Below are 17085 nucleotides of genomic sequence, written 5' to 3'. Positions count from 1 at the left end.
CCCAAGTTGCCAACTATGCATTATTTTTTAATGACAATGTCCTCAGACCCAGGCTCCAAGTACTTTCAGGACTGCATTTTCAATACAAAATTAATTATATATCCATATAAATACCCTGAATACATTTTAGGTTCAACTTTTATAAACACATTATCCACATCTAAAAATAAATTTTGTTTTGTTTATGTTTTTCAAGCCTTGGCTGTCCTGGACTCACTTTGTAGATAAGGCTGGCCTCAAAGACAGAGATCTGCCGACCTTTGTCTCTGCCTCCCCAAGTACTGGGATTACAGCAGGCACGCACTACTGCACCCAGCTAGAAGAAATTTTTATCTGGAAAAGATGATCCTTCTACAAACCACTTTAAACCTAACAGTCCCTCAGCAAAGCAAAACAAAACTCCTCCCTAAATGACTATTAATGAAGGAAAATACTAGGTTTTCCTACATTTACATTGGATGTTTCTAAAACAGAAATGAGTCCTCTAAAACTTATCTGAAGTTACACAGAGAAACTCTGTCTGGCAGGAGGCGGCAGCGGTGGGGGAAGGGAGACACAGGGATGGGATGACCCCCTACCCCAGGATCCCAAGGAGTCCACCAGAAAATTCTCAGATGTAATAAATACTTTCAAGAAAGCAGGAGATACAAAGCATACAAATATCAGCTGCAGCCAGGCAGTGACGATGCCTGCCTTTCATCCCAGCGCTCCAGAGGCAGAGGCAAGGGATTGCTGTGAGTTCGAGGCCAACCTGGTCTACAAAGGGAGTCCAGGACAGCCAGGGCTGCTACACAGAGAAAAAGACCACAAATGCTATCCCTGGCTTACTTAACCATTTGGGGGGGGGGGATGAGGGGGATCCTTCAAAGGAATTTTTTGTCCTAAATCAGCCTGAAGAAACCTTAAGAGAACGACCTCCCATTTCCTCTAAAGGGGTCTAGATAGGTTTCTGTTTACTCTCGTAGTCTACAGATGCTTATTTTCACTGGGAGTTCGTTATAAGTAGCATTGGTCTTTTACAGAGAAGAAACTAGGTTTGACTCAGGGACGTATCTCTTTTTCTTTGTCTTTCTTTTGTAGGTCAGGAAATAGGAGCTGAAAAGAAGGAAAGGGGGATATAGAAATATAGAGGGAAGATAGAAGAAATGGTAGATTACTGAATCTACTCCTCATCTCAAGTCCCTAATTGTTACTCACAAATAAGGTTTTTTTTTTTAATTCAATGATACTGAATTTTATATGTCGATGCTCATGTCAAAAACTAGTCTAATTTTATCACAAGAATATATAGTCTAGGTCTAATAGATATGATTCTATAGATATGAGGTAAAACAGTTAAATAAGGTCTTCAAAAAACTTCAGAGACCTACAGAATGTGGCATTTAAAGATGTTTTTATTATCTAAAGATTCTTTGACAACAAGACAAGTTAACTCCTGGCAACACCCAGCCTGCCTCAAAGAAGAAGATGAGCATCCAAGAACCTCCTTATGGAGTTGGCTTCAAATGTGGCAAACCAGCCACTGGGCAAAATGTCCTTGTTTCTGCCACAGACAGAATTCTGTCTAAAAATGGGCAAGTTTAGATGCAGGCAGAGTCGACAGCCAAACTCTGCCAAGACAGGGTAAACAAGTCCTCAATAGTTCCTGCCTCACAAATATGTCTGTCAGATATATTGGGCCAGAAGGCTGAAGATGATGCCCCAATGTTATAGGAAAGATATCTACTTCAAGTCTGCCAAATACAAATGGCCAAATCACTATGAATTTAACATTTATATAATCCCTGGTTGTCTTTTGGTTCTTCCTGCTGTATGCAGTTTATTTTATTCATGTGTAATAATACAAATGTGTACATTTAAAAAGAAACATAATTTTTTTTAAAAATCAGCTGCTTTTTAAGTATTAATGGTGAATTTAGCAAGAGAGAGAGATTAGGGAAGAAAAAATCCATTTACAATAGCTTCAAAAGCAAACAAACAAAATCCCACAACGCCAAAATGCATAATAAATAAGTCCTAAGGATAACCCTAACTAAAGAGGTAAAAGACCTCTATAGTGAGGGTCTTTAGGGACTGGAAAGATGGCTCAGTGAGTAAGGGCATTTGTGAGCTCTGATCCTAGTGACCATGTGGGAAAAAGAGGCAGGTACAGCTCCATGCTCATCCCAGTGCTGCAGGGACAGGTAAGAGGGCTGCTGCACCTTGCTGGCTAACAACCAAGTTCCAAGTTCAATGTAAGACCTTGTCTCAAAGCAGTAAGTAGAAAGTGATAGAGTTGGACTAGTCCTCTGGCCTTTACCCATACATACTACACACATATTTTAAGACATGAAGAAATTGAAGACAGTTGTATTCATGGATTTGCAAAATTAAATTGTAAAAATAGCTACAGTGCCAGAAGAGGTCTACAGATTCAGTGTAGTTCTCATGAAAACCCCAATATCATTATTTACAGAACTAAGATAAATAATCTTAAAATTCATTCAGAAGCACAAAACATTTTATGCAGCCAGGACAATTCTTCACAGAATCAGCAGTGTCATAGGTGTCACAATACCTCATCTCAAATTATGTTACAGAGCCATAGTAACAAGAATAGCACAGTACTACACACACACACACACACACACACACACACACACACACACACACACACACGCAGATTAACAGACTAAAATAAAGGATCTAGAAATAAATCCACAGAGCTATAGCTACTTGTCTTGGTCAGCATTCTCTAAACAGAACTGATGTTTCTTTGCTCCTAGTCTCTGACATGAATTCAATAGCATTACTTCTCTCTCTAGTTCTTTTGTCTTCCTTCATTCATCAGCTTTACCCTTAAAATACTGTCAATGTGTACAAAAAAAATCTAGTCCCAATACCAATGTGTATATATTTAATTACTGTTCTACAACTTGCCTTTCTTTTATTAGATAGAGTCTCATGTATCTCAGACTAACCTCTAGTTCCTTATATAGCTGAGAATGTCAGGATGACCTTGAACTTCTGATCCTCTTGCTTCTACATCAGCAGTGCTGGGACTGCAGACATGCACTGCCAGACGCAGTGTATATGGTGCTAATGACTGAACCCAGGCTTCAGGCAGAGCAGGCAAGCACTCTGAGCTATTCCCCAGCCCATGCCCTCTAATTGCTTATTGGATATCTTTCTAAAGCTATATTTATCATTTACCTGACCATTCTGATCTCTGTCGTCTACCCTTTCTCTTTTCTGCTTTAATTAAGTGCTTTGTAATAGTTTGTGCAATAAATTAATTGCCAAATGCATGTAGTTTCTCAATAAATTCTTGTCAATGTGAATATAAAACTACTACTACTATTACTACTAAAGATATTTTCCATTTCTCTTGTTACTGTCACCTAGAGTGAATTTTCTTTTTTTTCTTTTTATATTTTAGATTTACTTTTTGTGCATGAATGAGTGTTTTGCCTGTATAGACGAAAGTGTACCACCAGCATACCTGGTGCCTGAGGAAGTCATAAATGGACATTGGAATCCATGTAACTGGAGTTACAGATGGCCATGAGCTACGATGTAGGTGCTGGGAACCAAACCAAGATCCTCTATGAAAGCAATACATGCTCTTTAACTGCTGAGAAAACTGCCTAGGCCCTACTCAATGGCCTATTTAACACTGGCTTTAAATTTTATATGTTTATGTGCATATATTCTAAAGCTATGCTTACAGGGAACTACATTCAACATGAGAAATACGGGGCTGGAAAGATAGCTCAGTGGTTAAGCTACAAGCTGATCTTGTATGGATCTGAGTTGCTTCCCAGAATCTACATGCAGCAGCTCCAACACCCTGTAACTCCAACTGCAGGAGATCCAACACCCTCTTCTGTACTACAAGCACACATACAAATATGCATATAGAGCCGGGCGTGGTGGCGCACGCCTTTAATCCCAGCACTCAGGAGGCAGAGGCAGGTGGATCACTGTGAGTTCGAGGCCAGCCTGGTCTACAAAGTGAGTCTAGGACAGCCAACACTTCACAGAGAAACTCTGTCTCAAAAAAACCCAAAAATGCATATGAATAAATGCACATACACAGAAATAACATAATAAAAATGAAATATTTTTTAGAAACAGGAAAAAGCTGACTCACTATAAAATTAAATCATTCTTCTCTACTTTCATCTTATTTGAACATAAAGAATCACAACTACTTATCATGGGCTCAGCATCCGTAAGAAAACTGCTTTTCTAACCAAACCCTTGCTCATGAGTAACCTGGACGAGATTAAGTCATGATGTCACTGTGATGGTTAGTATTCACTGTCAACCTGACTGACCTCAGTTCAGGAGACAAGCTCTAGGCATATCTATAAGTGAGTATACCAGAGTAGGCGTGTGTGTGTGTGTGTGTGTGTGTGTGTGTGTGTGTGTGGTGTGTGTGTGTGTCTGATTAAATAATTATTTGATTTTTCAATACTGATATCTGAAATCACTTTTTTGGTAATGTTAGGGATCAAACCCACACCATTCTTCAAGCTATACAAACACTCTACCACTGAACTGCAACCCCAGGCACAAATCGTGTTTTTGGTTTTTTTTTAACCCATTTCTCCTGCCTTATAAATTCTTTTTTTTAGTTAATCTTTAGAGTTAGCATACAAGCATGCCATTCCTCATATCTGCGCTTTCTCCTTCATTACCCTCCTACTCCTGCAGCCGGTTTCTTCTCCCCCATGAGTCCTTCCTTTACCTTCCTTATTACATGTAGTCAGTAACCCGCCTCCCTCATGGCGGCCTTTCTAGGATCACGGTACACTCAACAGACACACACGCTTGCATTCACACTATTTTACATCTAGGCTCTGCATTTTTAAAAAGGCAGGTAATAAATCTGAACAAGGATTACCAACAGAACACAATTTTAAACTGTTCTCCCTACAGAGATACATTCTAAAAAGTCAAATGTGAAGGAAAAAGATGGGCCAGCAAGACGACTCATTATAAGAGCATGTGCCACAAACTCCTGCTGGCCTCAATCCCTGCACCCCTGTGAAGGAGGAGGAAGGGAACCACCCCATGGCGATGTCCTCTGACCTCAACACCAGCACCACGGCACAGAGTCTTCACACACGTTTATCCTGTTAGTTGTCTTGTTTACGGGTTTCTGTTTGTTTTTCAAGACAGTCTCACTATGTAGGTACGGCTGGCCTGGAGACCACTATGTAGACCAGGCTGGCCTCAAACTCCCAAGATGCGCCTGCCTCTGCTCTAAGTGCTGGGACTAAAGGTGTGCACTACTACACCCAGTTTAATATTTTTTTATATTAAGCATTTGAAAACTGTATTACATAATTATTAAAATTCTTATAGCTTACATAACTCAAGTTCAGTCTCTCAGGTCAGAAATGAAAGCCATTTGATATTTTAATACCTTTGTTGGGGGAGGGGGTTAGTTGGTTGATTTCTAGAGATTGGGTCTTACTCTGTAGCCCATCATGGCCTTGAACTCACTACATGGCTCAGACAGGTCTTGACTTCTCCTCCCTCCAGCTGCCCAGGTGCTGAATTATGGCCATGCACTATCTCACCAGCTCATGACTGTTCTTTGAGCACCTGGACATCTGAACCAGTAACTTCTATGACCCAGAGTTACCTTAAAGAATCAAATTCCAAAATGACAAAATTCTCTATTAAAAGCAAAACCTCCCAGGTGGTGGTGGCACACACCTTTAATGCCAACACTCAGGAGCCAGAGGCAGGTGACTCTCTGGTTTGAGGCCAGCCAGGTCTATAGAGCAAGTTCCAGAACAGCAAGTTCCAGAACACACACACACACACACACACACACACACACACACACACAAAACTGTTACAAAAAATAATATTTAAATGTTCAAACGTCAGTCAGCCACATGCATTACTTGACCATTTCACAAGAATATACATACTATAAAATCTATTTTGATATCCAGTTCAAATCGATTATAAGCACAAATATTTAGATTAATTATTATAGGCTAATTGCAAATATAGTATACATCTAAACCTACCCTTCAGGAGTCGTTTTAATTTTGCACAATCCACACTGATATACTGTAACAATTCTATGTCATGTACGTCAACATTGTCTTCTGAGCAAACAGTCAACTCCTGTAACCTGAAAAGTAAAAATCAAAAGTAAGTATCAATTTAAGTCTTAGGACAGCCCAAGATTCTGATTCAATCCAAGAGGAGTTTATGAATGAAGACACATAAAATAAGAACATTTTTATTTTAAAAACTAATAATACAAGCAATTTTAAGAGTGTGAAAAAATGATATTCCAGTAAACTTTGCATCCATATCTTTAAGACTGAGGACCACATTCTACTGCTCGCATTAGCCGTGCCTCTTTTGGAATAATTAGCTAATTCCAAGATTAGAGCATATTTTCAAATATGCCTGTAAGTCTCCCTGAAACTGAAGACAAGGAAATTAGCAACTACTGTAGTCATGTCAAAAATCATACAACTGGAGCTAGGCGTGGTGGCGCACGCCTTTAATCTCAGCACTAGGGAGGCAGAGGCAGGTGGATCACTTTGAGTTCGAGGCCAGCCTGGTCTACAAAGTGAGTCCAGGACAGTCAAGGCTACACAGAGAAACCCTGTCTCAAAAAAACCAAAATGTAATTTTTTAAAAATCATACAACTGTACAATTAGACACTACAATTGTCAAAACTGGAACAATCTAAAACTCAAATTTCTTTATTTTTTAAAGTTACATGTAGTGTTTGTGTGTGTGTGTTTATGCCTGCACTAGCAATCAGAAAACAAACTGTGGGAGCTGGTGGCTCTCTCCTTCCACTATGTGTATCTCAGGGATTGAACTCGAGTCATCCGGCTGGCAGCAAGCACCTTTTACGGTGAGCCATCTGCCATCTTTCTGCCTGCTGCCCCAATGTTTTTCTACAACTGCAACACACACAAGAGGGGGGAAAAAAAAGTAATTACCGAAAGAAGACACTCACATGTCATCTCTTCCAACTTTTACATCACTTCATTCTAAACAGGAACAATGGGGGAACAAGTCTCTATCCTGTATTCCCTATGTAGGTCATATTGTAAGAAAGTAGTATAAATAATACAGGAAAAATATTTTGCAAGAATCACAATTTTCAGCTAGGAATAGTGGTTCATTACCATCATCCAAGCACCCAGGAAACCGAAACAGGAGGATGACTGTTTCGGGATACAGAGTGAAACCTCATCTCAAAAGGAAGGAGAAGGGGAAAGAGAGAGAGAGAGAGAAAGAGAGAGAGAGAGGAAGAGGAAGAGAGAGAGAGAGAAAAGGAAGGAGGGAGGGAGGGAAGGAGAAACAGAGGGGAAGGAGGAAAGAAACAGAAAATAAAGTGAAAGAGCACAATTAATACAAAAAGCACTGGGTTTAAATCGCATAGCCACAAAATCAATAACAAAATACAGAAAGTCGAATTTAAAAATAAAGAGTGATAGAGATGAGCCAGATGTGGTGACCTTTAATCCCAGCATTCTGGAGGCAGAAGCAGAAGCAGGGGCAGGTGATCTCCATGAACTCCAAGCCAGCCACTGCAAGGCCAGCCCAGCTACTTAACAAGTTCCAGGACAGCTGAGGCTACACAGGGAGACTGTGCTCCTTACACAGGGAGACTGTGCTCCTTCCCCATCAAAAAAGAATAGAAAGTTTATCATTTATAGTTTCCTATTAATAATGGATCCAAAGATTATCAGTTAGGTAAAAGTTTAAAGGAAATGTTGGAGAATGCAGATAATATCTATATTTAACTATTGGCTGGACTACATATGAAACCTGTCTCCAAAAGAAAAAGTGTACCAAATTAAATATTATGAATGGTTGCATATAAAGAAATTCTGTAAAGAAACCATCTAATCTATTTAAGAAAGTACAATGAGGGTTGAAGAAACGACTCAGTGGTCAAGAGCACTTGCTGCTCTTCCAGAGGACCCAAATCCAGTTCCTAGCACCCACACAGTGGCTCACAATCACCTGTAACCCCAGCGCCAGGGAATCCACACCTTCTTCTGGCTTCCACAGGCACCGACACACAAGTGACATATAGAAACACATACACATAAAACAAAATAAAAATAAATCTTTTTAAAAGAGTATAGTACTTTAACACTTTAGCAGAATAAAGCTGTTACAATTTTTCAATTAATAAAACATATAAAAAAACTAAAGAAGCTATTTTTAGTGGTCCAGGCCTGTAACCACAGCTACTGAGGGAGCTGAGGGAGGACATCACCAAGTTCAAGGCTAGCCTGACCTACAAACCGCGTTCCAGGACAGCCTGTGAACAACTGGGTGAAGCCCTTCCTCAAAATAAAAAGAAGACTACATAGCTGTAGCTCAGTGACAGAGCATATGAAGCCTGGGTTGCTCAGCAAGCACCTTTACCCACCAAGTGACTTCCCCAGCCCAACACTTTTTTTCTCTTTTTGCTTTACCTAACCTTTTTTCCCCCCCAGTTTTTTGAGACAGGGTTTTTCTCTGTGTAGCCTTGGCTGTTCTGGACTCACTTTGTAGACCAAGCTGGCCTGGAACTCACAGCGATCCACCTGCCTCTGCCACCCGAGTGCGGGGATTAAAGGCCTGCGCCACCACTGCCCGGCACCTAGCTTACTTTTCAAGTAACTTAGGAGCTATGAGAATTAGAACATCAAGTATAAATGTTCACCATACTTCTCAGCTGTTCTACCTAATTTGCACAGTCAATCTAAATGAATATGTTTTAAACGCCAAACCAGGGCTGGGGATGTAGCTGTGTGTGGAGGACTTGCCTACATACACAGGACCCTGAATTCAAGCCATAGCACGGCAAGAAGGAAAGAGAAAAGGTGTCTGGCCGTGGAAGGCATCTTTTCAAAGTCTATAACTTACCTATATACATCAGTATCTTCAATATTACATTAATTAAAATGTCAAGAAAATCAATGCATAAAATTCCTATAAAAGCCCAGATAAAAGTCATTCTGTTAACTATTTTTATGCAAAGAATTCTAAAATTTATTTTACTTAATATCCCTAACATGAGACCAGGAGCAGTGGTGCACACCTTTAATCCCAGCACTCGGGAGGCAGAGGCAGGTGGATCGCTGTGAGTTCGAGGTCAGCCTGGTCTACAAAGTGAGTCCAGGACAGCCAAGGCTACACAGAGAGACCCTATCTGGAAAAACCAAAAGAAAATAAAATCCCCAACATGATTCATACACTAACCTTGTAGAAATGCGACTGAAGACTGCATTGAAGTTATTGCAGCTGAGAGAAAATAAAACTCCAGAAGCAGAATTCCGAAGTTCAGCCGCATGTTGGTTTCCTTCACGACAGGTGTGAAGAAAATGGCAGATTTCTGGTAGTAACTGTTTGACCAGCATTGTTTCATCTAATCTCATTGTGTCCTTTGGTTGCTAAAATGAAAATAATCACATAATTCTGAAACCTTAATTGCACCTGCAAACATCACTGTTGTGAAAGTTTCAGGCATACAGGAAGCTGAAATAGAAGGATCACCCACACAGCTGTCCCTTGAATTCAACAACTGCTGTCATTTCCTCACATTTGCCACCATACACCTGCATAGGGTAGGTAAAGAAGACATCTTTATCCTATCATTACAAGTGAAGACCAACCGCCCATCTTGCCTCATGGGCTCACTACCTCTGATCACTCTCTCATGTATTAGTTGATCTCTTCCCTTTTGGGAAATTTGCAGTTCCCTGTGAGTTCTCAATAGACTTCTTTCTTATTCACTGGTGAGTACACTGTAACATTTGTCTTTAACATGCAGAGAAATTCCTAGGTTGGGCTCATATGGCCTTTGTACAATCTGACCAAAACATAGATTATGCACGACAAATAATGCCAAGTTAAACCACACTGAAGTGCATTATAAGCGCTATACTGTGTGCATATTAATGGCATGTGTTAAGCCCCTGTGAATGAAAGCTTATCCTAATGAGGATAGTCTCCACAATTAACACACCAAAAAATAACACCATTCCATGCAGCATTAATACCCAGTCCACATTCCATGACACTGAAAATGTCTTTCATAGCTTTTTATCCAATGAGGATCCAAAAACTGATTCACAGATTACACCATGACTACTGCGTTCCTTCAGTTTCTTTAATCTAGAACATATATCATTTTTACATTTCATGAAATTAACTTTTTAAACTGGGTCAATTGTCTTAAAGATTATTTGCTTATTTCCTAAGCAGCCTAACTTAGTAACCTTAGTAACACAGTTCTAGAGATGTGGCTCACTGGTACATGCACAAGGCCCTGAATACAATCTCTAACTCCACAACCAAAAAAAGAAAGAAAAGAAAAGGAAAAAATAAAAAAATAAAAGAAACCAAAAATGAACAATTTCAAAAGCAGACCAAATCAAGGTCATACGTATTTTATAACATTACACAAGGTACACCATGGAAATTTACCATCATTACAATTAGGATATCTCCAAAGAGATATTAGCAATCACTTTCCAAGATACATTACCTGTCAATTAAAATGTTAATGAAGAAAAGTTGTGGAAACCTAAAGAGGCAATACACAATTCTACCCAACTGAATTGTGGGTGTGCCTGACATACCAGAAATTACAAAGTACTAAGACTGCTGTCAACTTTAAAATCTCTAGCCTCCCAAGCCTGCCCCACTGTATAATAGTAGTTTTGTTCTTCTACTCCACCTTACACGTGAACAGAGGACACCAAGCAAAAACAGTTCCTATCCTTTTAAGTGGCTGCCCTACAATTCTGGAATATGGCCAGAGATCAATAAGAATTTAAAGCATTAGAGGCTGGAGAGGTGGCTCAGTGGTTAGAAGCACTTGTTCTTGCAGAGGGCCCAGGTCCAGTTGTCAGCACCCACATGGGTAGTTAACCACCATCTATAACTACAGTCCCACGGGATCTGATGCCTTCTTTTGACTTGCTCAGGCACCAGGAATGCACATGGTGCACATATATACATACATACAGATGAAACACTCATATACATAAATTCATTTTTTTATTTTAATGAAATATGCTGGGCCAAGAAGATGGCTCCATTAATAGAATGCTTACTGTATGAGCCTGGCGTCCTAAGTCAATCTCCCAAACCTGTGTGAAAGTAAAAGGAGAGAAGCGAGTGTCCTCTGACCACCACAGGTGCACCATGGCATGCATATACCCACCACACACATTTAATAGTAATTAACAAATAAATATATGCAGATACTATAGGACTGGAGAGTTGACTCAGCGGCTAGGAGAATGTATTATTCCTGCATGCACTTGAGCCTCAGTTCAGTTCCCAGCACCCTTGTTGGGAGGACAGCTCACAAGTGCCTGTACCTACAATTCCAGGGAGATGTGAAGCCTCTGATCGCTGAGGTACCTACATTCATGTGCACAGACCACGGGCAACATATACACATAATTCTAAAATGACCTCTTTTAGAAACATAAATCGTATGCTTACTGGTTTTGTTGTTGTTGTTGTTTTGTTTTTGTTTTTGTTTTTTTGTTTTTGTATGTGTGGCTCAAAAAGCTTCCCTAAGAAAAGTTTTATGACTGTGACTTGTTTTGATTTTCTTAAACATTCTTTCTCCTCTCAACCATACAAATCAATGCTTATGTGATAAATCTCTTCCTTCTAGAGGCTGGAGAGATGGCTCAGTGGTTAAAAGCACTCACTGCTCCTGCAGAGGGCCTGAATTTGGTCCTCAGCATCCACATGGTAGTTCACAATCACTAGTAACCCCAGGTCCAGGGGAGCTGAGGCCTCTTTTGGCTCTGCAGACACCAGTCATACACATGGTGCATACACACACATGCAGTCAAAACACTCATCCACATAAAGTATCTTCAAAAACTTTGTTTCAAATGTTTTCCCTCTAGATTTACTGTAGAGAATAAGAGAAAAGGTATTCTGAATAAAAAAGCAAAATTCTGTATTCTGTGCTGATTAAAAAAACATAAAAAATAAGTTAACTAGTATATATGGAATATATAATTTTAAAACAGAAATATTCATTATGTATTTATATACACCCATATTTGGTGAAAAATTAAGATTAGTGAAGAATATAGACACTTTATACAGCAGGAAACGTCTTGAAAAAGTTCCAAGTCCTAGCTGAAATAAACAGCGATAGCTACAGAGGAAGAGCTGCATGGCACTCAGTGACTCCTCCACATTACACAGTATTCTAGTGTAGCTAGCCTCCAAAGGATAGGCTCAAAAAGAGAAAGAGCAGAGTCCATCGTCAAGGTCTGTATGAAGCTGAGACCATATTCATGAGGAGGGAAGTAAGACTGCCCTTGCTATTCTGACCACACTCTTCCAGCTGCACAAGGCCACAGGCCTAGTAATACCCGAGAAATTAATTAAATCAAATAATGATTTCATCATAAAAATTCTTTCTTTATCCAAAAACAAAAACAAAAAAACACTCTTAGGAGACAGAAATGGGGCTCAAACTTAACATTTTTAATAAATTTAAATATCTATGTAATTTACAAAAGTTGAGAGAATAATTTTCTCTAAATTCTGCAATACCAGGTCAACTTTATTAACAAAATTCCCATTCATTTCATAGACTCTTAGCGTGTCCTCAGTGTCCATACTGACCGTTTGCTACTCCAGGTCATTGTCAAGGTCGAATTCACAAAATCTGCCTACTTTACAATAAATTTACTTACCCCAGCAAGGCATTTTTCCAGTGTATCCAATATAATCAGCTGAGAGAGATACAAATTTTTTTCAGCAGCTTCTCCAAATATCCTCTAAAAGAAAAATATTCAGAAAAATTGATTAATACTCTTTATTACAAATTAGCACATGTGAACTATAAAAGACAAAAGATTTTTTTTTAAAGTATTAATAGTCTACATTCAATGATACTTAAAGCTATCATTTATTCCTTTATCCTAAAACTCAAAAAATAAATTGCAGGATAAACAGAAATAGAGGCTTTTTTAAAAATACGATTTATTTATTTATACTGTTCTGCCAGGCCAGAAGAGGGCACCCGATCTCATTATAGATAGTTGTGAGCCACCATGTGGTTGCTGGGAATTGAATTCAGGCCTTTGGAAGAATAGTCAGTACTCTTAACCTCTGAGCCATCTCTCCAGCCCAGAAATAGAGGAATTTATTAAAACCTTCCATTAGCTATATAGCAGTAAAACATGATGCTTTATGTTTTTAAAGTACCTATGATTTGGCCAGGCATAGTGGAAAGACATTGGTAATCTCAACACTATGGAGAAACTGGCAAGAGGATTAGATGTTCAAGACTAGGCCTAGGGACGCAGCAAGTTCAAGTCCAGCCCTGGGTACGTGATTCACCATCTCAGGGTGAGAAAAAACAAAAAAACAGGGAAAGAAAAAGGAAGGGGAAGGAGAAACGGAAGAAGGGTGTGGGGTGGATAATGAATCAATGAGAATTAGAAATCATCCATGAATTGGAGGTGTGGTCTTCAGTTAAGCATTAGCCTCCTTTCCTGTGAGGACTTAATTCTCATCCAAGCAGACACCACGGCACCGGCGGCAGCGAGTCTTAGCAGTCACTGCTTTCAGACTCAACTCTGCATCACCTACCTACTTACTAACAAGATCCTGTGACTTCCATGCTAGAATTTTTCTCTAAGTTTTTTCTATTTTTTGTTTTGTTGTTATAATGGGGGGGGTGCGTGTGCTAGGAGGGTGTGGGCACACCACAGTGCCCATGTGGAGGTCAGAGGACAAAGAACTTTCAGAGGTTGGTTCTCACCTTCAACCAGTATGTCCCAAGGATCAGTGACAATCACCTCTACCCATGAGCCATCTCACAGGCCCTGTAACTTGTCAGTAAGGTCTAAGTGAATGCCAGCATCACACGGTGTTTTAAAGAAGATCCCAAATATACAAATACTGCAGTGTAACTGGGAATGTAGCCATATTCTCATACATGAGAATTCTACTACTGTGTTCCACAGTGGACAAAATAGCTACAGCCAAGTATTAGATGCATCCTGTAAGTTGCTTTATATTTTTATAAAAGGTCCTCTGCTTTTTAGAAGAAAAAAATTAACAAAGAAAAACATCTCTTGGACTGCCCACATGGCTATCACCAGTCCTGTGGCTCTGGTATTAAACAGCTTTCTGAAAAGGAAATTCTCCAAAGAGGTGACTATAAAACAGTGAAGCTGGCCCTCAGAATCTACAGCTAGAGGGTCACAGCTCATCAGCAACATCCCTTGAGATTACACGTGCTAGAGAGAGTTAAGGAAAACCTACATCTGGTTTTTAGATGAATGTGAAATAGATTATTAGAAGCTGTTAGAGGAAGAGAGTGGCTGAGGGAGCTCAGAAATGCTCACGCTGAAAGGCAGAGGCAGCACAGCAGAAGAGATTCCAGCTATGGGATGGGAAGAGGAGCTCTCACCACAGGCGTCATTTGATCAAATCCGTTACCTACTGTGACCCTGGGGACAGCTGTTCTAACACTGACTCTCGTAACTCCTATCCAACCAGTTACAGGTTATGGGACAGGGAGAGAAAACTCCTTAATGTGGCCATAAAAGACAATCCCACATTTTAGAAATGAAACACCATAGTTTATTCATCACGTAGTTTAGGCGGGAACAATGAACAAATATATCCAATGAAGCAGCTAACAACAAGCTTATCAACAGATTCTATACCACACAGCTGGAGGTGCGGCCTAGGGAGGAAGTGAAGGGGGAGGACACTGTGTTATAGTCAGTTTGCATGCAATACAAAAGTGATATAAAATTTTAATTCCTGAAAAATGAAATGGAGTAATAAATATGACAAGCTTCAAAAAAACGAATAAAAAGCTGAAGCCAAATTTAAAAGTTACACTTGTGCTCATCCATAAAATTCAGTGACTCACATCTTAAATCCTAAGAAAATATTTCCCATACTTTAAAACATGCTACTCCATACTTCCAAATCAGAACCAAAATAAAGCAAATTCTCTACAAAGCAACAACCCAGTAACTCAAGTACTCACCATATTGTTAACATTCTTTAAGATGGTGGTGAGGCCGCTTATGACCAAAGAGAACTTATACTTTGAAATGTTAATCAGACATTCCTTGTTATGCTCGGTGCTGACTTTGGTGTGTGTGCTCTGCTGTCCTGTTTTTATTGGAAGCTAAAAAGGAAAAATAGTAAGACTTTATTCTTCAAAATGACTAAACATGTATTTTCAGTGAAAATCAACATTTTATGAAATCTTTATCAATCATGCCTACCAATATTTATTCAATCTCTAATTTACAATACAACATAGAATTTAGAGCAAATCCTAAATGATCTATTTTAATTCTCACAGTTTTCTTTCTGGAAGCTATAAACCTCTATCTATAAAAATCAAACCTTCTACCCAGTGCTTTCCAAGAATGATGACCCACAGAACCAGAGCTTAATTTGTAACTACAAATAAGAGAATTCTGCAACAAATACACATAACCCTTTAGTGTATACTTGAACTCAAACATTTAATAACTACAGAGCAAGGAAATCTAGGCTGCAAACCTCTAGTCAATGGAAAACAGCAATCAACTGTTTAGATATAACAAACTATAAAACCAGGAACAGAGTTAAAACTGACCCCAGTTAAGAGAGCCAACCATACAATTGAAGCAAGAAGCCGGGCGTGGTGGCGCATGCCTTTAATCCCAGCACTCGGGAGGCAGAGGCAGGCGGATCGCTGTGAGTTCGAGGCCAGCCTGGTCTACAAAGTGAGTCCAGGATGGCCAAGGCTACACAGAGAAACCCTGTCTCGAAAAACCAAAAAAAAAAAAAAACAATTGAAGCAAGAGCAATGCAGTCAAGAAACGCACCTCACAGGACAACAGTCTTCGAAGGGCTCACATCTACACTAACTTGTGGATGAGCTCAATTACACTGCACAGAAATGCATCTCCACTCCAAAGCCTATTGTGTACATAAGCATCAGAACTCAGTTCACTGTTCTTAGACCCCACTAGTGCAGAAAGAGAAGCAAGGAAGCTCCTCTGTGAAAACCACACCCAAGACTGACTATCTCCACAAGGAAAGATGGGTAGAACAAGTGATATGCCCAAGTTTTTGCTAAGTCAGTAGGACACAATTAATTTTGACAGCAAAGAAATAGCAAATAAGCTGGGTGTAGTGGCGCATGCCTTTAATCCCCACACTCGGGATTGCTGTTCGAGGCCAGCCTGGTCTACAAAGCAAGTCCAGGGTAGCCAAGGCTACACAGAGAGACCCGGTCTTGAAAAAAAAAAAAAAAAGAAAGGAAGAGAGAGAAAGAAAGAAAAAAAGAGAGGAAGGAAGGAATGGCAAATATAGAGGGGATAAGGTTAGGCCATAAAGGAAGCAGTGCACATGATTACATGGTTAACCATAAAGAGGAGGCAGCCAGGAGGTGCTGGTGCATGCCTTTAATCCCAGCAGAGGCAGGTGGATCTCTGTGAGTTCTAGTCTACAGAGAGAGTTCCAAGACAGCCAGAACCATACAGAGAAACCTGCATCTCAAAAAAAACAAAAACGAAAAAGGCCGTAGAGGGAAAAACCCTGAAAACTAAGAGAGAGAGAGAGAGAGAGAGAGAGAGAGAGAGAGAGAGAATTTTAGAAGATGAAAATGGCAACAACACAATCAGCAGCCCCCATACAATCAGCAGAGACTCGGCACAGTTAAATGAGAAGACAACATTTCCCAAAGCACAAGTGTGCAAGTGTGTGTGTGTGTGTGTGTGTGTGTATACAAATAAGACCCACTTAACACAACACTAGGGTGGTATATACGCACAAGAAGAAGCAGAAAGCCTGCTAAATGAACAGATTTCCCCAAATGGCAGTATGTTCTCAATGAAAACACAGCAAGTCACTTTAGAAAAAACAAAAATAAAAACAGGGATGTTTTGAACACTGTACAAATAGACATGCACAATAGGCCCGTGGTCAAGGCTGAAGACCTGTGGCACATTCTAAATCATCATTAATAGACGGCTGGCATCTCGGATACTAGCCAGCTCTATGTGGCTACTGTAAACATTTATAACATGGCTAGTGTTTGA

General features: G+C 39.8%; 1 protein-coding gene across 2 annotated transcripts in view; it reads right to left on the bottom strand.

The window, feature by feature from the left end:
- Nf1 (neurofibromin 1) overlaps window positions 1-17085 on the bottom strand; it is a 243776-nt gene that overhangs the window by 179096 nt on the left and 47595 nt on the right. For both annotated transcript variants that reach the window (XM_051158073.1, XM_051158074.1), the window contains exons 2-5: window positions 15033-15176; window positions 12715-12798; window positions 9236-9426; window positions 6033-6139 (exon numbers count right to left, since the gene is read on the bottom strand). In XM_051158073.1, coding sequence (XP_051014030.1) covers window positions 6033-6139; window positions 9236-9426; window positions 12715-12798; window positions 15033-15176 — 526 coding nt within the window. The remainder of the gene's footprint in view (window positions 1-6032; window positions 6140-9235; window positions 9427-12714; window positions 12799-15032; window positions 15177-17085) is intronic.

Source organism: Acomys russatus, chromosome 16, assembly GCF_903995435.1.
Source record: "Acomys russatus chromosome 16, mAcoRus1.1, whole genome shotgun sequence".
Classification (NCBI taxonomy): Eukaryota; Metazoa; Chordata; class Mammalia; order Rodentia; family Muridae; genus Acomys; species Acomys russatus.
This window is presented reverse-complemented; position numbering and strand designations above follow the sequence as displayed.